The 23,021-nt window shown below is 40.0% G+C and overlaps 1 protein-coding gene across 4 annotated transcripts in view; it reads right to left on the bottom strand.

Moving 5' to 3' along the window:
- Positions 1-23,021, bottom strand: part of LOC121491536 (STAM binding protein) — a 45,883-nt gene that overhangs the window by 235 nt on the left and 22,627 nt on the right. The window contains exons 7-9 of one of the 4 annotated variants that reach the window (XM_041756561.1): positions 21,890-22,002; positions 21,247-21,346; positions 1,026-1,077 (exon numbers count right to left, since the gene is read on the bottom strand). In XM_041756561.1, coding sequence (XP_041612495.1) covers positions 1,026-1,077; positions 21,247-21,346; positions 21,890-22,002 — 265 coding nt within the window. Of the gene's footprint in view, positions 1-931; positions 1,078-19,198; positions 19,867-21,246; positions 21,347-21,889; positions 22,003-23,021 lie in introns of those variants that run through there. The other 3 variants (XM_041756563.1, XM_041756562.1, XM_041756564.1) reach the window with 3 other exon arrangements.

The raw sequence follows: 23,021 nt of genomic DNA, 5'->3' as shown, positions 1-23,021 counted from the left end.
GTACCCAGATATTTGGACAAATATTAATGTAGGTGTTTCTCTGGAGGAATTTTTAAGATGAAACTAACAGTTAAATCAGTAGACTTCAAGTACTGAAGATTATCTTCCACAATAGGGGTGGGTTTCACCCCATCAGCAATGACCTTAACAGAAAAGATTGATCTTCCTGGAAGAAGGGGGAAAGGTAGAAAGCAAAGTGTAAAAGTGGTGAACTTATACACAAATATGTCAGTAATTACATTACATTTAAATTGAGTAAATATCCCTATTTTTTTATTTTTAAAAGATTTTGTTTATTTATTCATGAAAGACACAGAAAGAGAGAGGCAGGGACATAGGGAGAGGGAGAAGCAGGCTCCACTCAGGGAGCCCAATGTGGGACTGGATCCCGGAACTTCAGGATCGGGCCCTGAATCAAAGATGGAAGCTCAACCGCTGAGCCACCCAGGTGTCCCTAAATATCCCTATTTAAAGATAAAGATTGTTCGACTAGATATCTGGTGATATCAAATTGGCAATTCACTACTTATAAGGGATGCACTTTACATACAAAGATTCAGTAAAATTGAAAGTAAGACACACTAGTCAAAAGAAAGTTATGCTAACATCAAAGTACATTTTAAGGCAAGGAGCAGTCCTAAAGGAAAGAGCCATTTTATAATATAAAAGGGCCAGTCCACCAGAGGGTATAACAATTCCACATTTATATGCACCCAATAGCACATATACATATGGGCAGAGAGAGAGAGAGAGATTGAGAGCAAAAATTAACTAAACAAAAAGGAGAAATAGATATATTTGCAATCATACTGGGAGTAACACAATTTTCTCAGCAACTGATAGAACAAGGAGACACAGAAACCAGGAAAGATACAGAGTATTTGAACAACAGGATTAAATCTTATCTGGTACAGAATGTTGAGTGAATACTTTTTGTTTCCCTGAAATTGTCACTATGGCCCCAACTGCAAATAGGCTCTAGGAGATGGCCAAAAATGGAGCCCAACACCTTCCCCAGGACTTACTGAGAAGCAGCTCAGCCACCTTACTTTCTGGTTTCCTTCCCTCCAGGTATCTCTGTGGGAAAGCCAGAGAGAGAGGAGATTGAGTCTTCTCAGCCAAGTCCTCAGTCTTGGGGGAGAGCAGTGTTGTAATGAGAGGGGATTCTCCTATTACTGTGTGGAGAGGGTGGGCTCCATCACTGTCAAGTAAGGGAGGGATTTCAAGAGGACAATTTGGAAGATCCAAGTGCCCAGAATAGTTTTCACTCTCCATAGGGGTGTCAGCTTGTACAGTGCCTGTACTGATCTGCTCTGAGCCCACCTAAAGATGCTAGTTGGAAAGCATAATACAGTAGACAGTGGGGAAGTCTGTGGAGCAGACTTTGTTTTGTTATGTCCACCTCCAGTTTTGTTATGTCCTCATATGACCAATGGGCGCAGGGAAGGTGGCTGGGCTGGAGCCTTCTTGCTAATATTCCTCCAGTTTTGTTATGTCCTCATAGGACCAATGGGTGCAGGGAAGGTGGCTGGGCTGGAGCCTTCTTGCTAATATTCCACACAAGAGAAAAGCTGTGGTTGTACCATTGGAGAGGGTGGGGATAGGGGAGAGTGAAAGCATTTGAACCAGGCCAGACTTCCCACATCAAGGAGTATGAGCTTGGGTAAGAAGCATGGAACCCACAAAAAACTCCACACGTGATCACTACAAGAAAGCCAGCATTTTGACAGTGCTAAATGGAATAACAACCAAAGGGGAAAATTTTGAAATCTACCATACATCTACATAAAAAGACACATGTCCTTCCTTTCTCTCCAATCCTCTGGGATGACCCTGATCCTGGAGGACCTAGAAACAGACTATACCCCTTTCCACTTTCTAGGCATCCCAAACCTTGGGCTGGCCTGAGAGATGTCCCGGATCCCTAATCTTTCCCTTATTATCAGGGAGTGCCTTCCTCCAACTTGCAGTCGACCTATCCCTCCCATCAACCCTTTGGGTGTGGTACACAGGTCCCTATCCTCACCTGCAGACAGAATAAGCTGGAGGAGAATAATAGGGGAATAGGGACCAGAGGAATTTAAAAGCAGGGTTGACAGCCTCCTTGCTAGATGGTTCTTTTTTTTTAGATGGTTCTATTAAAAGTCAAGATCCACCTGACACGTGGGTCTGCCCATCCAGAAAGGTGACTTTTTCTTTTTTAAAGATTTTATTTAGGGATCCCTGGGTGGCGCAGCGGTTTAGCGCCTGCCTTTGGCCCAGGGCGCGATCCTGGAGACCCGGGATCGAATCCCACGTCGGGCTCCCGGTGCATGGAGCCTGCTTCTCCCTCTGCCTGTGTCTCTGCCTCTCTCTCTCTCTCTCTGTGTGACTATCATAAATAAATAAAAATTAAAAAAAATTTTAAAAAAAGATTTTTTTTAAATTTTTTATTTATTTATGATAGTCACAGAGAGAGAGAGAGAGGCAGAGACACAGGCAGAGGGAGAAGCAGGCTCCATGCACCGGGAGCCCGATGTGGGATTCGATCCCGGGTCTCCAGGATCGCGCCCTGGGCCAAAGGCAGGCGCCAAACCGCTGCGCCACCCAGGGATCCCTAAAAAAAGATTTTATTTATTTGAAAGAGAGAGAGAGCAGAGCTTGGGGAAGGGTAGAGGGAGGGGGAGCAGACTCCCCACTGAGCAGGGAGCCCAATGTGGGGCTCAATCCCAGGACCTTGAGATCATGACCTGAGCCAAAGGCAGTCATTTAACTGACCGAGCCATCGAGGTGCCCCCAGAAGGGTGGTTTTTCAATGAAAGCAGGAACCATCCACCTTCATATTGTAAGTAGGGGCTGTAGTTTTCCTGAGCGGTTAGGATTCCCTTCCCATCTCTCTAGGCAAGAGAAGGATGTTTCCCCTGCCCAACTAGAGTCCCCAAAGGGTGATTCATGGCAAACTACTGGCTTTAGGCCTCACTATTATTACTCTGATTGTTATAATCAATACGCTACTTATTGACTTGTGTCTATGTGCCATAAATTATACTAAGCCCCATAAAAACAAAAAAAAAAACCCTAAATTATACTAAGCCCCATGTATGCAATCTCTTCTTTATTCCTGGTATTATTCACATTTTATAAAGTTGAGGGCTGTCAAGCTGGAGAAGGTGAGGCACTTAGTGAAGTGATATAGCCAGTAAGTGAAGAAAACCAGGAATCCATCCCAGGTCAGTCTGGCTCTAGAGCCTGTTTGTAACCTCATCATTATGCCCTCCCCTAGTCCTGAGGGGAAAAATATACTTGCAATTTGGGATCAGCTGAGCACTACTAGAAGTATCACTTGCAGTGTCTGAAGGTGAGGTTCTCCCATAACCATGAAACACAAATGATTTAGGATCAGTCTTAATTCCAAAATGTTACAGCAAAGGCAAGTCTTTTTCTACGTTTGGTTTAAGAATTCTTGGCCAGCTAAAATAACCTTGAACACATCAAATGAAGAAGCTGTGAAAGCCCAAAATAGAAGATGGCCACTCAAGACCTCATAAAAGTTAAAGTTTAGAATACATTTTTTCACTGTCTTAAAAATACTTTTCTTCAGTAACACCTTTTGCGGTGAGAATGGAATCTGGCAGGAAGAGCAGACTCAGGAAGAGGCTTTTGAGCCGTGATACTGGAAAGTGAGTTTGTGTGGGACCAAACACCTAGGAAGTTCACTTCCTTGGGCTCCCACAAAACAAGTCAGCTGCCCCAATTTTTATAAATATGAGACTGATCTCTGGCTGGAGCCAATTCACTGCCCTGACAATTTTAAAACTTAATCTAAATAAAGCACCCACGGGCAACTTTTTGCCTCTTGGAGTTGTAAATGCTTCTCCTGAACGGCAGACCCCCAACCCCAGTTTTATTAATTCTGTTTATTATTATTTTTTTATTTTTATTTTTATTCTTTGGACTTAGCTGTTGAGCTAGACCCAGAATCCAGTTTATCTTCCTTGAGTAAGAACAACCTGTGCCTCCTCTACCACAAATTAAAAGTCTGTTTATTTATTGATCGTTCTACCCCAAATCTATGCCAGCTCTTCAACAAGTTGTGAAAACCCAGGATTCTCAGATGAGTATCTGACATAAGGAACAGATGGGCTTTCAAAAGCAATTCTACCACAGGTCACTGCCATAATTTCTGCCCTGCAGTGGCAAGAATAATATCAAATTGTCTGCAACTTTTATTGACCTTTCCTCAGTCTGGGACATGGACGAATTGATTCAGTGCTGCTATTCTACTTCATGGGCCAGAACGGGGTGGGGTGGGGTGGGGGGGGGGCAGCTTTCCTGAGGGCTGATCCAGGCTGAATTCTGACACCAGTACTTTTCCATTCATTAAAAAAAATCTGATACTATCTTTGGATGGGCTGGTTGCATAGCCCCTTGCTACAAAAAAGAAAGGAAAGAGAAAGAAAGAAAGAAAGAAAGAAAGAAAGAAAGAAAGAAAGAAAGAAAGAAAGAAAGAAAGAAAGAGAGAAAGAAAGAGAGAAAGAAAGAAAGAAAGAAAAGAAAGAAAAGAAGAAAGAAAGAAAGAAAGAAAGAAAGAAAGAAAGAAAGAAAAGAAAGAAAGAAAGAAAGAAAGAAAGAAAGAAAGAAAGAAAAAGAAAGAAAGAAAAGAAAGAGAAAGAAAGAAAAAGTAAGAAGATATATATTTTTTTTACTCTGCTGATAGGGCTTTATTTTCCTGGACAAAGAATGGTTTGTATATACAACAGACCCTGCTAGCCAATTATGGACAGAAAGAAGGGCTGTAGGATCAAAACCTGGAACATTGAAATTATTACTTGGGTAGGTATTCCTATGTTATTCTCAAGTTCATAAATAGACAACCACACTGTCCAAAATTTGACTCTCCAAATTTGCTTGCACAAAAACCCTTTGTGGTTATTGCAAGTTCCTTTTCTGATGTGAAGTGGGAATCAATGTAGTAAGTGTCTCACGGGTTCTCTACTAAACTTTGGTGAGCTGTGTTACAACAAAACAAAAACAGTTGGAAAGTTGAGAGCCTCGGATCTTACTCAGCCACCAATAAAGATTGGCAGCTGCACCCCAAGCACTTGCCAAAGACTGCAAATTCCAAGTTCACTGTCATTAAATATTTATTAAAATGTCACTGAAAAGGAACTGGGAGTTGTTTAAAATCCATGCAGTCAAGCATCTAGGTTAAGCTAGATTAGCGAGAGCTAGGTGTCTGAACTGAACTAGATACTGCCCCATCGCCTGCACCCATCTGAGTTTCAGAAGAATTATTTTTACTACGTATTAAGCTTTACTACATATTGTACTTTACTATTATATATATAATATATATATGTATTTTACTATATATTGTGCCAACAGTTACATGGCAAAACAGAGCCCTCTACATGTTGTTTGGGTTCACTGTACAAATGTTTATAAGTATTTATGACATGACACACCATGGGGCTCATCCATAGAAGGAATGTAGTCTATATTCATCTGTCCCCACGTTCAATCAATTTATTTTCTTTCTCTAGTATTTTACATATCCTGGAAAACCTTTCTACTAGGTATCCAGAGTCTGGAGACTTGACAATTAGTGGGCATAAATATTTGTTTAAACAATTAAAAGTGGAGTACAAATAAATTATAATTGTAAATAATATATGTTAAATTATGAAAGTGAAATATAAATAAAGTGAAAACATTTATTCCTCCCTTACATGGGTTCCCTCAACACTCATATTTAAAGTTGTTGCTCATCCTGTGTGTACTCATCAATTAGGGAGAAATTGCTCTTGTGCTCTTTCATGAGAGTATGGCTCCTTTATTTTGTTCCATTATTCATCCTTGAAGACGAAAGCACAGCATTTACTTCTGTGTACTGTGAACAGTGCTCTGTATACAATAGGTGCTCAATAAATGCAAATAAAATGAATGAATGACCCACGACCTACATGTGTGACCCATGCTTTTGGGAGTGAAGGGGTCACTACCCCATAATTCTGGTGTTATTATCTAGAGTCAACAGCACTTGGTGTTCTCATTTCTATTGGCTTGTTCACCTTAGGTCATACTGCCCACAGTGGTGATTGCAGGCCCTAACTTTTTCTCCTAGGCACCTGTTGTAGACATCTGTTCCATTTGCTTGCTCAGCACCAACTCCTCCTTTTGCTCTTAATGCCATCAAGATTTTTTTTGGAGAATGAATTCTCCCCCACTCTCAGTGCATGTGGTTCAGTTGGTGTAGAGGCATAAGGCCCAGGCCTGGCCAATCAGAGCACGCTATCTCCCTGCCCACAGTGATTGGTCCTAGGATGAAGTCATGACCATATCCATGACTTAACAATTCAATCACAAGACTTTGTTTTGGAACTGTTGGATACGGAAGTTTTTTTCTTGTTCGATTTGCCAAGACAATAGGATATAAACCTATAGCCATCAAAACTACCATATTGGAAAAACTTAATTAGGGATCCCTGGGTGGCGCAGTGGTTTAGCGCCTGCCTTTGGCCCAGGGCGCGATCCTGGAGACCCGGGATCGAATCCCACGTCGGGCTCCCGGCGCATGGAGCCTGCTTCTCTGCCTATGCCTCTGCTTCTCTCTCTCTCTCTCTGTGACTATCATAAATAAATAAAAATTTTAAAAAAACTTAAAAAAAAGAAAAACTTAATTAAATGAACACACACACAAATAAATTAATGAACAAACACTGTGTATATAAGAGTCAAGAGAGGAATACAGAATAAGTCTTGGGGTACCTGGCTGGCTCAGTCAGGAGAGCATGCAACTCTTGATCTTGGGATTGTGAATTTTAGTCTCACATTGGGTATAGGGATTACTTAAAAATAAAATCTTTAAAACAAGACATAAGAAACAAAATGAGTCCTGATGGCAGTGGGCACTGGATCCAACAGTGCCTGAATACCACTTTGAACTGAATTTTCTGTCAGCACAATGAAAATAGTTCAGACTAACACAGGATTCTATTGTCATTATACGGTCTCTTCCTAGGCCATTTTTAAATTCCAAGGGCCATAACCAGAGGCTTTGTGCTTACAGAACAACACATTCTGAGAACTAGAATATTTGTGTAAACTTATCCCGAGTCTACCATGGTTCAATTAAGAATAATTTAAAACTCCAAAGCCAAAAAACAAAACAAAACAAAACAAACAAACAAACAAACAAAAAAAAAACTCCAAAGCCATGGGAAAAGTATAGAACACTGAACTGAGTGAGAGAAGTTCTAGACACAGACATTTAAGCATAGCAAGCAGGGCTGTTAAGAGCTATTCAAGGTGGCAAAGGGGCCAGTGCTGTTTTTAAAGCAAAGTGAAGTGAAGAGAGGAGACTGCCAAGAATTGGGAAGCTAACTACAGGGACAGAGGAAAATCTAAGAATAGTCTTACTTCCTTTAGTCCAGGTGATATTTCTACTTCTCTTACCCACTAATAACCCATTACCATTTCTCCAACACAAGTCACAGCGTAAGTCTCACTCAGGCCCGGGAAAAGGACAGAAATAACCCTCTGGCCATTGTGGTAGTTCTTTTTTGGAGAAGAGTGAGACAGGGAAAGTAATCCTTCCCTAGGAACTGGGGAAGAGAGACCTGCTAAGCCCAGATGGATACAGAGGGCTTCTATAGGCCAAAAGCCCAATTCTCTCTTCCTTAGGTCAATACTTTCTCGGCTCTCCACCCTCCAGGTTTTATCCAAAGATCTCTGCTAGCTCTTTCAGGCAAGGTTTATGTTGAATGGGTTCCAGTGGTGAGGTCATCCTAATGGAAGGTTTCCATATATGACATGCCTCTGCTGCTGCGCCCAAGAGCATTCCCAAGGCCCTTTCACTGATGCTGTCCAAGAATAAGATCTTGGCCGAATTCCCACACTGAAGGGGCAGTGGAGCTTTGGTTTCTGAAAATAGCAGGCATTGTCCTTTTTGTCCAATTAGAAAAGCAACATTGTTCTCTGAAGAATATTTGGGAAATTAAAAAAAAAAGTAGAAGGAAAGAAAAAGAATAATCATGCCATAATTACATCATCTGCAGATAACTAATATGAATATTTAGGTGTGTTTCTTTTTCATAGTTTTATGAATATATCTATCTACGTATATTTTAGGAAGGCAGTGTTGCATTATGGTAACAGTGTGGGTTTGGAAGTCTGACGCCACTCATTAAAGAGTTCTGTGGCCTTTGGCAACTTATCTCTTCAAGTTGTTTAACTCCTTCAACAATAAAGTTTGCTATTTTTTAAATCAGTGCCCTACCAGTATGATATTATTTTAACTTACAAGTTTATAATAAGAGCTATCTGGTAATAAAATTTCTCCCAACATTCTTCTTTCAATTTTTAAAAATGGTTATTTCATTTATTTCAGATTGGTTTTAGAGTAGTATTTTAAGTGGGTGTTATACTATATGTTAGCAAATCAAACTCCAATAAAAAAAATACACACACAAAAATTAAAGCAATTAGGCAAGAAAGGAAATAAAAAGCACCCAAATCAGAAACAAAAGAGTAGTACTTCCAAGTTAAAAAAAAAAAAAGAGGTGCCTGGGTGGCTTAGTCAGTTAAGCATCTGACTCATTCATTCACTCACTCATTTATTTATGAGAGATACAGAGAGAGAGAGACTCAGAGACATAGGCAGAGGGAGAAGGAGGCTCCCCACAGGGAGCCCGATGTGGGACTTGATCCTAAGACCCTGGGATAATGATCTAAGCCAAAGGTAGACGCTCAACCTGAGCCACCCAGGCATCCAACATCTGACTCTTGATCTCTGCTCAGGTCTTGATCAGGGTCATGAGTTCAAGCCCTACATTGAGCTCCATGATGGGCATGGATGGGCAATCACAAAAAAATGTGATTTGGGGGCACCTGTGTGACTCAAGTCAGTTGAACGTCTGCCTTAGGCTCAGGGTCCTGGGATCAAGCCCCAAGATGGGTTCCCTGCTCAGCAGGAAGCCTGCTACTCCTTCTACCCCCTGCTTGTGCTCTCTCAAATAAATAAGCTTTTTTTATATAAATTTTTTTAATGGGATTTGTAGATTTGCACTTAAATTTATGGATCAATTAAAAAAGAATTAGCATCTTTAAAGAACTAAGTCCTCCCCTCATGGTATATAGCATATCTGCCTTTCCGTTTACTTTCTTCATGTCCTTCTATAAAGCACAGTTTTCCAACAAATACCCACCATTTGCTTCGACGTGGATGGAACTAGAGGGTATTATGCTGAGTGAAGTAAGTCAATTGGAAAAGGACAAACATCATATGGTCTCATTCATTTGGAGAATATAAAAATTAGTGAAAGGGAATAAAGGGATAGGAGACAAAATGAGTGAAAATATTAGTGAGGGTGACAAAAAATGAGAGACACAACTCTGGGAAATGAACAAGGGGTAGTGGAAAGGGAGGTGGGTGGGGTGTTGGGGTGACTGGGTGATGGGCACTGAGGGCGGCACTTGGCAGAATGAGCACTGGGTGTTATGCTAAATGTTGGCAAATTGAACTCCAATAAAAAAAATTAAAAAAAAAAAGCATAGTTTTCTTCCTGTGAGTCTTGCACGTTTTCTATTAATTCTGTTCCAAGGTATTTTCTGTTTTTGGTTGCTAGGATGAAGGAGATTTCTTCCCCCCTCCCCCAGCTACAACTGGATTTTTTTTTTTAAGATTTTATAGATTTGAGAGTGTGTGTGTGCACGCGCACACACACACACACACACACACACACACACACACACACACACGAGTGTGGGGGGAGGGGCAGAGGGAGAGAGGGAGCAGATCCCCCACCCAGCAGGGAGCCTGACCTGGGGCCCAATGGGGCCTAATCTCAGGTCCCCAAGATCATGATCTGAGCCAAAGGCAAATGCTCAACCGACTGAGTAACTAGTTGTTTCGTGAACTAGGAAAGCTATTTCAGAAATTTAATATATGTCTTTTAGTGGATGACTGCTGCTCTTTATTAGATCTAACCATTTTTCAGGATTAATTATCTCTAGATTTCTAGATAGATACTTAGTTTGCCACCAAGAACTGTGTTTCCTCTTCAATAGTTAACTGTTTATCCTACTTCATTACATTGGCTAGGTTATCCTTTCAAGACGCCATGACATAATAGTGGCTAGAATGGGTCTGCCATATCTGACATTATTTTTTTGTTAAGAATGATGCATGATGGGGGTACCTAGGTGGCTCAGTTAAGCATCCACCTTTGGCTCCGGTCGTGATCCTGGGGTCCTGGGATCAGTCTGTGTCCGGCTCCCTGCTTAGTAGGGAGTCTGCTTCTCCCTCTCCCTCTGCTCCTCCCCTCCCTACCCCTGGTACTCTCTCATGTTCTCTCTAGAATAAATAAAATCTTTTAAAAAAAGAATGATGCATGTTGGTGTGTTGAATCATTATTGTGCACCTGAAAATAATGTAATACAGTATGTTAACTCTACTAGAATTAAAGTTTTTTAAAAAAAGAATAATGCTTCGTGTTCTTTTAGACTTATCGTGTTAATGAAACTTCTTTTTTCTCCCCTAATTTATTAGGGAAGTTTCAAAAATAAAGAATAAATGTTGATTTTCATCTTCAAATATTTTATTATCCATGAGAGACTCTTAGGTTTGTTTTTTTCCTTTGACCTACTTCTGTGAAGTATGATATTAGGGGATTTATTTTATGGGGCCATTGTTATGTTCTCAACAAACTCACCAAATGCATCAGGGCTCTGGAGCTGGGCAGACGTGGGTTGTTATCCTAGCCTACCACTTACTAGCTTAGCATCATGGGCAAATTCTAATGTGTTCTAAGTTCTAAGGTATCATGGGATGGACAACAAATGCTGGTAGTTAATGTTCCTTTACTATATTGATAAGTTTGTTAGTGCTTTATTTAGGACTTAGGCATCTGTATTGCCGAGCTTAGGTGAAGTGTATGTGTGTATGTACATGATTTATTAGGTTGTATTCATAAAAATGAGTTATGTTGATTTTCTTAACTTTCTATGCTCAACAACAGTTAAAATAGCAAGAGATATTTAAACACCAAAGTCCACAGCAGCGCTATTCACAAGCCAAGAAGTGGAGGCAACCCAAGTGTTATCAATGGATGAGTAGATAAACAAGATGTGATATATACATATAATGGAATATTATACAGCCTCAAAAAGGAAGGAAATTCTGACAGATGCTACAACATGGATGATCCTTCATGACATTATGGTAAGTAAAACAAACCAGTCATAAAAAGACAAATATTGTATGATTCCATTTATATGAGGTATCCAAAGAGACAAACTCATTAAGACAGAAAATAGAGGGGTGGTCACCTGGGGGTGGGGGAAAGAGATGTGGTTCAATGGGTACAGAGTTTTAGTTTTAAAGATAAAAAAGTTCTGGAGATCTGTTTCACAAGAATATGAGTACTTAACACTACTCAGCTGTACACTTAAAAATGGTTCAGATGGCAAACTTTATATTATGGGTTTCTTTTTGCCACAATAATTACTTTAAATGTAAATGGACAAAATTCTCCAATCAAAAAACATAGAGTGGTTGCCTCTATATGCTGCCTACCATAGACTCACTTCAGATGTAAGGACATACACAGATTGAAAAGGAAGGGATAAAAAGAGATGTTCCATGCAAATGGAAACCAAAGGAAAACCAGGGCAGCTATACTTATAGCAGATAAAACGACTTTAAAATAAAGACTGCAATAAGAGATAAAGCAGGACATTACATAATGATAAAGAGATCAATCCAATAAGAAGCTATAACATATGTAAATATTTATGCCTGCAACATGGGAGCATCTAAATCTATAAAGCAAATATTAACAGACCTACAAGGAGAATGATAGCAATACAATAATAGTAGATGACTTTAATATATAACTCACATAAATTAATAGATCATCCAGACAGAAAATCAATAAGGAAATATCAGCTTTAAACAAAACTTAGACCAGATGAACTTAACAGATATATACAGAACTGTCCATCCCAAAGCAACAGATACACATTCTTCTCAAGTATATATGGAATACTCTCTAGGATAGACATATATTAGGCCATAAAACAAGTCTTCACAAATTTTTAAAAAGACTGAAATCATATTAAGCATCTTTTCCAATCACAATGGTATGAAACTCGAGATCAATCACAAGACGACTAGAAAATTCACAAATATGTGGAGATTAAACAACATGCTACTGAACAACCAATGGGTCAACGAAGAAATCAAAAGCAAAATACACCTTGAGACAAATGGAAATACAACATACCAACACTTACGGGATGTAGCAAAAGCAGTTATTAAAGGGAAGTTCACAGTGATAAAATGCCTATTTTAAGAAAGAAGAAAAATCTCAAACAACCTAACTTTACACCTCAAGGAACTAGAAAGAAAAAGAACAAATGAAGTCCAAAATTACAAGAAAAAAGAAAATAAAGATAAGAGCAGAAATAAATTAGAGAGTAAAAATAGAAAAAAAAATCAATGAAACCTAGAGCTGGTTTTTGAAAAGGTAAACAAAATTGACAAACCTTTATCTAGATTCACTAAGAAAAAAAAGAGAAAAGGCTCCAATAAATAAAATCAGAAATGAAAGGGATGTTACAACTGATACCACAGAAATACAAATGATCACAAAAGACCATACAATCTATACAATTACATATCAACAAATTGGACAACATAAAAGAAATAGATAAATTCCCAGAAACATACAATCTTCCAAGACTGAATCATGAATAGAAAATCTCAAGAGACTAATTACTAGTAAGGAGATTGAATCAGTAATTTAAACACCACCCACAAGCAAAATTCCAGGACAAAACAGCTTCACTGGTAAGTTCTACCAAATATTCAAAGAATTAATACTAATTCTTATCAAATTCTTCCAAAAAACAGGAGGGAACATTTCCAAACCCATTTAACAAAGGCCAGCATTATCTGATACCAAAACCAGACAAGGACCCCACAAGAAAAGAAAATTAAAGTCTAATTTCCTGATAAACAAAGAGGCAAAAATCCTAAACAAAATATTAGCAAAGTGAATTCAACAATACATTAAAAGGATCACTCATCATGATCAAGTAGGATTTATTCCAGGGATATGGAGAAAAGGGAACCCTTGTGCCCTGTTGGTAGGAATATAAATTGGTGCAGCCACTTCTGAGTGTTTATCTGAAGAAAATGAAAACACTAGCTCAAAAAGATATATGTGCCCACCATGTTCACTGCAGCATTATTTCCAATAGCCAACATATGGGAACAACCTAAATGTTCACTGATGGATGAACAGATTAAAAAATTGTTTTTATATATATATATATATATATATATATATATATTATATATAACATATTGTGATATACATATGCAACAGAATATTATTCAGCCATAAGATAGAATTTTAAAGTTGTAATATATATGTTCATATATACATATATATATATAATCACATATATGTTGTGAGATACATACATGAGTGCACATGCACATGACAGAATATTTTTCAGCTTTTAAAAATAATGAAATCTTGCCAAAACAACATGGATGGAACTTGAGGCCATTATGCTAAGTGGAATAAGTCTGACAGAGACAAATACCATATGATCTCACTTATATGTAGAATCTTAACAAACAAAACAAGCTCATAGGTAAGCCCTTCGGCCCAGGGCATGATCCTGGGGTCCCCGGATCGAGTCCCACATCAGGCTCCCCGCATGGAGCCTGCTTCTCCCTCTGCCTGTCTCTCTGCCTCTCTCTCTCTCTGTGTCTCTCATTAATAAATAAAAATAAAATCTTAAAAAAAAAAAGATAATTTTGGTTTTATTCACATATAATTTTTTTTCTTTTTACCAGAAAATCACCTATTTTACTGAGGAGCAAATTCATTAGCCTAGTTACACACAGTACTTTCTTATAACATACATTTGTTTTTTGTTTTTGTTTTTTAACATACATTTGTTGTATCCTCTTGTTCATTTCCAATTTTGGATGTTTTTCTTTTTTCTCTTTGACTACTTTATTCCTTTTTAAAAAAATGACTATGAATTTATCTACCAACTCTATTTTAAAATTCAATAATTTTTATTTTTATTTTTAAAAAAGAATTATTTGAGAAAGAGAAAGTACGAGCAGGAGGAGAGGCTGAGGGAAGAGCAGTCCCCCTGCTGAGCCAGGAGTCTGATGCGGGGCTTTGATCCCAGGACCCTGGGATCATGACCAGAGCTGAAGGTAAATCCTTAACTGACTGAACCACCCAGGTGCCCCTGATTTCTGCTTGAATATGTGTTTTTTTTTTCTTCCTGGCTTTCCTACTATATATTTTGTTCTTTTTTTCTAATTTGAGTCAAATGTTTAATTCATTTTTTATTCTTTCTTATTAAATAATTAAAGCATTTAAAGTTCTAAATTTCCTTCCTTGTACAGCTTGTAGAAATTTCAGATGTTTGGTCTTTGATACTGCATTACCGTTCATCTCTAAATAAGTAAATATGCAGTTTTTATCTTCTCGTATGCTTTCCTTCTTTTACCTTCTAAGAGGTAATCTTCAATGATTAACTTGTTAATTTTTAAATTATACAATCTTTAAAATCATTATTCAAAATGTGTGCATATTTACTGTTCTGTTCCCCATAGAACCTTAAGGATTTCCCACCTGTTTGCTAGGTGACTTTGGTCAAGCCTGTGCATTTATTTCTATCTTTTTGAGTGTCAGGCACTATTCTAGGAGCTGAGAATACATGGGTGAACAAGAACAAGTTGCTGTTTTCAAGGACTATATACTTTAGATACAGAAACTAGAAATAAACAGGATGATTTTAGCTAATGACAGTGCTATTCAGAGTAAAAAGGAGGTGTGGTAGAGTGATGGGGTGGAGGTGGTTTAGATGGGGTTGTCAGGGAAGATCACTCAGCTGCCACATCCCATGAACTCATCTTGGTCGTTAGCCCAGAAAACCTCTCCTGAGCCATTTGGCATCACTCATCTCTCTTTGTTTTCAACAGTTGCCTTCCTTGGCTTCTGTGATAAGATAGTGGTGCCACTATCTCCTGGTCTCCTCCTGCCTCTCTGACCTCCCCTTCTCAGCCTCCATCACATCTTCTCTTGACTACCCACTGAATGAGCCTGTTGGGCAGGATAACCATCTGTCCTGGCAGTTGGAAGAGAGCTCAACTGCTGGCTCCCTCTGCTGAGAGCACTTGCTCACATTCAGACCTTTGGCACAAGGTGACACTGTGGTGGTAGCACAGGCCCAAAAAGCAATGTCTGAGGCAAGGTGTTAAGATGGCTTCCCACAAAGTGGAGACAGAGCTTCTCAATCAGGGCATGGGTCCAGCTGGCTTCCTTACATACAATTCAACACCAAGGACTCTATTTTAAGAAGGGCTAAGCGAAAGAAAGTAAGGAAGGCACTCACCTGGAAAACAAGCATGATTCTTACCCTTACAGAATTTACATGACAGTTCAGACCCAACCCACATAAGAAGACAATGAGAAAATACTGCAAGATGGCAAAGAACAACTCATTAAATTGTGGGAAACAAGGGGGATCCCTGGGTGGCTCAGCGGTTTAACGCCTGCCTTTGGCCCAGGCACGATACTGGAGTCCCTGGATCGAGTCCCATGTCGGGCTCCTGGCATGGAGCCTGCTTCTCCCTCCTCCTGTGTCTCTGCCTCTCTATCATAAATAAATAAATACATAAATCTTTAAAAAAAATAAATTGTGGGAAACAGCCTAAAAGTGCCACTGGAGTTCTAAGAAGGAAGCCCCCACAGTGAATGTACCAGTGAGAGAAGGCACAAAAGCAAGTGGAACCTGAACTAAGCCCTAGGGGATGCAGGGTTGGTCACCAAAGGACATGAGAGCCCATGATTGTGCAGTACAATTGGGCTGGATTCCGGATCTAATAGGCACAGTGAGTGATATTAGACACATCCTATAAGCATATGGTCCCTCTTCGGACCCTAAGTAGGCTAAGGCGAACAAAAACCCCAACTCTGGGTAAAGGAGTGGAACCTTTGTGAAGAGGGTTCAAGATTTTTTTTTAAAGACCTTATTTATTTATTCATGAGACACACACACACACACACACACACAGAGAGAGAGAGAGAGAGAGAGAGAGAGAGGCAGAGACACAGGCAGAGGGAGAAGCAGGCTCCATGCAGGGAGCCCGACGTGGGACTCGATCTCGGGACTCCAGGATCACGTCCTGGGCCGAAAGCAGGCACTAAACTGCTGAGCCATCCAGGGATCCCCCATCTTATAGATTTTTAAAAGAAGTCTGGGAAGTTAAGTGACTTGTGGGTGAATAAACAGCTGGGCCTAAAGGCAAAGTCTTAAATATTCAATCTGGCACTTCCTCTCCAGAGGATAATGTTCCAATGGTCTTGATCCAAACAGTCCTTCTCAGTGCCCCAGGCAAAGCTCCTCACAAAAAGAAATGAGTCCTGACTCAGAAGTTCCACTCCTGGTCACATGCTTGAAAGATCCTTGGACAAACTTGTCTCCAGATCCAGGTAGGGTTAAAACACTGAGATATGGGGGCAGGGAGAGCCAGGAGGCACAATATCAACTGATGAACTGTTTTCTAGGGAACAACTGAACTGTTCCTGAACTGTTCTCAAAATCTATTTGAAACAGAACAACATTGCGGGATTTACTGGGCTTTCATGTCATTAAAGCTTTGTTCTCAGAGGTCTCCATTCCTCCCAATCGTCACATGAAAAACTTTTCCTTTTACTGGGGCAACTGAAACCCAGAAGAAGTAATCAATAGTTAAAGGGCATAGACACCATGATTTTAAAATTGGGGGTATCAAAATGAAAGTTGAAACTCTTGCGTCTCAAGCAATAAATATCTGCCCCACTAGCCCCACTAGGGAATACTTCTCCCCAGGCTGCCTCTTAAGGTGTCTGTTACCTGACAAAGCAAAATAAAGGCTTAAGTGGTTTCTTCTTCCTCTTTGGTGGCATTTAACTAGAGTATGTGAAAGTGATAATCTGAAGAAGCTCAGCCCTGCCCTGACTCCCAGAAGAGCAGCTTCCCCAAAGTCTCTCTGTACCTAGCCCATGGCACTTTGGAAGGTCTGTGCCTCTAAAGTCAACTGGCAACCAGACACTGCCTCTCCCTCCCTACTCAGCCCAGACCAGTAAGCATGGTGCTTCTCTGCCTTGGGAGCATAAAGGCTTTCAGGAGCCCATGAATCAGTCTCTTTACTGAGCAGCTGCTATTGTTTCAATAGAAGCTGTTTCCCCATGTTTCATGTTCTGATTCCCTTTTATTCACAATATGGAATGCTTCCCTCCTTTTTCTACAACTCTGGCTCCTTTTCTATTTCATGGGTCTGCCCCACCCATCTCCCTGCTTCCTTGTGGTCTGGCTTGCTACCACAGCTTTACCCCAGAGCTTGGTGGGGAAAGAGACACTGAAACCACCCCATGCAGAGTGACTGCAGAGGTGGAAAGAGGGCATTTACACACTGGTTTCCTGCCCCCAACAGCCTCTGAGATTTCTGGCACACAGGTGCAGAGGCAGAAAAGATGTGGCCATTTGGTAAAGAGTAAATGACCAATGTGGTTGTGACACATGACATATTCAGTTCACTCCGGTTTGACAAACATTTGCAGAATGTCTCTGAAGTGCAGAGATGGATAAGAGAGCTCACAATTCTTAGGCAAGCTTTTCAACCCTGGCTGCACCCTAGCAGCTTTAGAGACAAGGACGAAAACAAAACCAAAACACTCTGAGGGACCCCACTCCAGAGATTCAGAATTCATTGGTGTGGGGTAGAGCACAAGTACTAGTATTTTCTTAAAAGCTCCCCAGGCATTTGAATGTGGAGCCAGGGGCAGGAGCATTATATGATCATATGCAGAAAGTTCTGAATAAAGGCTAAATTTAGGTTTTAGGCAATGCAAAGCTATTGCAGGTTTTGAAGCAAAAGAGGAAACATGAGGATGGCTATAATTTAGGAAGCTTCTCCTGACTGTACTAGGCAGAACAGACTGGAGTCAAGAAATACTAAAAAGAGAGACAGTAAGAGAGAGAGAGAGACTGGGGAAAAGCCTATTATTGCACTAGTCCAAGTAAGGAGAAATAAAACCCTAAACCAAGCAATAGCCCTGAGCATGGAAAGAAAGGACCAGACTGGGGCAATTACAGGACTACTGAGGCAAGGCATGACAGTCCAGGCTGCCTCTGGGGCCACAGTGGAGAAAGGAAGGCAGTAACAGGAGGGGCACTCTTCCTTTCCCCAGACTTGCTTGGCCCCACATTCCCACCTACACTAGAACTGCAGAAGAGGGCAGCCCCACTAGCCCAGCGGTTTAGCACCGCCTTCAGCCCAGGGCTTGATCCTGGAGACACAGGATCGAGTCCCACGTCGGGCTACCTGCATGGAGCCTGCCTCTCTCTCTCTCTCTCTCTCTCTGTGTGTCTGTCATGAATAAATAAATAAAATCTTTAAAATAAAAAGAAAAGAACTGCAGAAGAATTTCCAATACCTTGGGAGTTAAGAACCTAAGAGGAGGAGAAGAATATAAAGACTTGGTTCTTCCAAGGGAAAAGTTCAAGGACACTAACCTGAGTGATAAAGAACATAGTATATTCAAGGACACAAAACTTTAAAATGAAGCGAAACTTCATACATTCGCAGACTTTCTCATAGAATTGTGATATAAAAAGAACCCACTCTTCTACACAAGGTATTTATTCTCCTGCCCTCACCTGTGGACACAAACAATACCATTATTTCTAGGTTGCCTTAGAACACTAGGTGCAGCTCATAGAAGGAAAACTATAGAACCAATTGCAGCTTCAAATACCTTCCTAGATGGTGCCGGAGTAAGAAAAACAGAGTCAACATATTAACATTGGCAGGGTGGGGTGTCAAGGGAATGGAATCACTCATTTGGAGTGTAACCTGGCACTCCAAATAAAGGCTCTATTATCATTAGCTGAAAGCTTTTAGGGCATAAGAAGGAAGTGAACGGGATGACCCACTTGAGACAACACCAAAAGAACACAGAACTTCACAGCCCTGGAAGATGGCAACAGCCAGACAAAAGATGAGCAGTTAACAGTGAATTGGGACACTCCTTCAGTGTCAGCCCAGCTCAAATTCCCCATACAACCAGACTTCTTCGTTAGCCTGTTTAGACAATACTTGATCAAACATATCACTCTAGAGCATACACACATAAAATATGTTAATTGTCATTTTATTGTAGAGGAAAAAATATCCTGTAACATTTGTTAAATAACAATACTTCCTGACAAAAATCATTCTTCAGGGTTTTTGAGCCTCACCATCTCGTCAGACATAGTGAGCTATCCCTCACCCTTGTAATAAGCTTCATTAATATTGGCATAAACCACAGGAAAACCCAAAGATTTTCTAAATGGCTTCCCAATTTCTACATAGATGCCCTTAATAATTCCAAAGGTAAACAACAAACATATTGGTGCAGAAATTAGGATAGATTAGAGGGGAAAAAAATATTAACACAACTGGTGAATCGAGAACAAAGGGCATAGATAAGTATTCATTATACCATTTTTTCAACTTAATTTTTTCATTACAGATATACTGAAGAGTTGTCTTAGCATGATCATGCCATTTTCCACACTTGCCTAAAAAGTACAGCCAATTATTTCTTTTTAAACCAGAAACAGAAAAATTAGTTCTCCCCCAGGTTATACTCACTTTCAATTCTGTCTAAAAAAGCTTCCAGAGTTTTCTGGAAAGTTTAAATTAAGAGGCTACAGTACACTGATATGGTTTTATAGTTCTTGGGAGGTGTTTGAGTCAAATTTTCATCGAAGGTCTGTGATGGTCACTGCTCTATCCACAACAGTCACGTGGCTGCAGCTCTACAACAGGCAAAAAGAAAGAAAGGGAAAGTCCTGGCAAATTCTAAGAAGTCACTTTTTAAAAGTTCTTATTTAACATGCTCATTCTGGCTAATGGTTTCCAGTCTGAAAGCCAGATCACTACTTACATGGCAGTTACGGTGAGGGGCCTGGGATTCAGTGACTCCCCAATCCGAATCTGTAGGCCTCAATCAATGTGGGCCCACATACCTTCATTGACTTTTCAACTGGATGTATATTCTACAGTCATTCACAAAATATACATTTATTTGAAAGAACTGCTGAATTCATTAGTTTTGGGGGCTCACTGTGTCAACCAGTTAATACAGTGCACCCACTGTCACATGGGGAATGCTCACTTTTGGCTTGCAAAAGGGGTCTTTATAACTGAAAAACTGAAAATGTGGTCACTGTTTTTCCAGCCTGTTTCAACATCCTAGTACCTAGATATTTATTACATTCCAAGGCAGACTGACCTATTTATGAACAGATCTGTCAGAAAGTTCATTCTTACATTCAGCTAAAAACTCTTTCCTTGAGGACTTAGTTTAGTTCTGGGAGTCTTACGAAATGCACTCAATACCTTTTCATACAACAATACTTCTAACTTAAAGTTGGTTTTCAGATACTCCCTGAGGTTTTCCTTCTAAGCATCCCAGTTCCTTTCACGTGACAGGGTTCTGAGTCCCTTTTCCATACTGGTCACTTTTTAATGAACCCAAAAGAAATAACACTCCATGGCTAGCATGGAGTGAAGCAACCTATCACATTAGATTTGAGGGGCAAATTGAAACATACCGATCTTATCAACAACTGAAATTTTTTATTCACAGAATACAAGTTAGGGAAAAAAAACCAGAAAACAAAAAAAAACTTCCTCAGAAGGTCAGAAAAAGAAATCCCTATTATTTAAGCAAAATTTCAGAAGCAAATATATCTTACCTATCTTAAGTGGCTTTTCCCCTTTGAATCCAAATCTCTTATTAAAGTATAGGCTTAGCTATAACTAACTAACTAAAACTAATATTTAATAAGCAAGCTACTGTACCAGGTACTTTCTGTGTATTCCTTCAATTAAGCCTCTCATTAACCCTATAAAGTAGGTGTTATCATCATTATCATCTCCCTTTACAGATGAGTAGGCTGAGGCCCAGGAAGATGAAGTCTAGTCAGACAGTCCTTAAATGGCAGAGCTACAACTCAAATCCATTCCTATCCCACACCACTTCCTACATGCATCCTTTTTAGGAAGACTTGAAAAGATGAGTGACAAGGCTGATCTTCTATGTGGGTCAGATAGGATAATGCACCTCATCAGCTCAGACTGTCCTCTCTGCTTGAATGAAGCACAGCCCCAATTTCTCCTATTTAGATACATACACAGAAGAGAGGTGGATCCTTGCTGTGTGGATGAAATCCTTTCTGGCGACAGGAAGAAATCTCTTCTAGTCCATGGTCAGTTAATTTAAAGAATCCAGTTCTGCAATAAGAAAAAGCAGGCCCAGAATCATGCAAAGGTGCTTCTCCAGTCTGAAACACATGCGCATACAGAGTTCATTTTGAGACAGCTTCAAAAGTATGCTGGCACATAGGTCTCTTCTCTGGTGAATGAATCAGAGTTAGAGAATGACTCATCACTGCCACCACACTAGTTTTGCTGGGAGAATTCATAGTAAATAACAAGATTTAGAATAAAAAAGAAGTTTAACTGAGATAATGTTTGATTTTGAAATTCTTTACTCTGACATCAGTCTCTTAAAATTCCTATTGCTACAAGTCAAACACTTCAATTTTATGTCCTTTTCTCCTAAAAGCAACAAAAGATTGCTTTGATGCCTTTTTTAAACAAGCATAGTAGGTGTATCAGGATACGGTGCTGAAAAGGTAACCTTTTAAAACAGACAATTAATCCCACAATCTAGATATTTTAGAGAAAACAAGGTCTTCTAAATAGAGACTTCTTCCTCGCAGGCTTTTCCCCACTATCTCCCTGTAATGCCCTTCAGGGCATCTATGTACTTACTCCTGGAACTTGGGGGAGCAAACAATGGCTATTGATTCCGGCAACATCATCTGGTAGGAGCAATGAGTGTGTAGATCAACACTGGAGAGGAAGGCAGTCTGTGTGGGATGAGTCTGAGAAGAGAAAAAAAGGATCTGAGACCCCTGTCAGTGAGACAGCCGAGCCTGGCCCATGAAGAAGACAGAGCAAAAGAGTTCTAAACAGCTGGCCACGACCTCCTTCTCAAGTACAAAGCCACTGGCAGTCATAAGGACGTATGCCTAAAATTTATTACTTTTGAGCATTATAAATAAAGTATAGCTTAACAGGGGTATGTGAAGAAATTCACAATTTGTAATTGACTGTCAAGACTTATTTGGCCCCTCATATGCTCTCTCTCTGAAATAGAGTTATCCATTCTGGAATAGACGGTAGATGCTGTCCGATACTTCAATGCAGTAGAAGTCAAGGACTTAACAAACCACAGTTGGGTGAAGGATTCTTCTTCCTGATGGAGGTGTTAAAAGGTCAAGCATAAATGTGCAGCTCTACAGGCAAAAATGTCAAATGCTATCCTATGGCCAAAGTATACCATCCAAGGATGTGAGAAGCAGGGGCCATCAGGATTTCAGTGGTAGTTAAATCACACAAAAGACCCTATCTCGTTTGGGAAAAGGAACAAGATATTGAAATTTGAGGGTAATCTGTTACAGCACCATCAAAGTTTTATTGAGCACATTGTTTATACACAAATGAGTAACCACATAATGCCTTATGTTCATCTTAGAGGGGTGTGAGTGTAGATGACAATAGGAAAAGAAAGCCCCAACAGGACTAAAAAAGACCACCAACCTTTACTGAAAGAACACCCAGAAAATGAATAAATATACCTTATCAGCATTCTCAAACTTGCTGTGTACAAAATGAAGCTCCCGAGGAGCCTGTCAAAAGCATAGGCTCCTATGCCCTATCTTTAGAAATATCCATCCTGAAACTTTTTCTTTTTTAAAGCTCATTCATGGGTGTCTAGGTGGCTCAATCAGTTAAGCTTCCAACTCTCAATTTTGGCTCAGGTCGTGATCTCAGGGTGGTGAGATGGAGCCCCATATACGGCTCCATGCCCAGCATGGAGCCTGCTTGAGATTCTCACTCT

This window comes from Vulpes lagopus, chromosome 5, assembly GCF_018345385.1.
Source record: "Vulpes lagopus strain Blue_001 chromosome 5, ASM1834538v1, whole genome shotgun sequence".
NCBI classification, from domain to species: Eukaryota; Metazoa; Chordata; class Mammalia; order Carnivora; family Canidae; genus Vulpes; species Vulpes lagopus.
The sequence above is the reverse complement of the archived record's forward strand: the minus strand, read 5'-3'. Positions and strand labels throughout refer to the sequence as shown.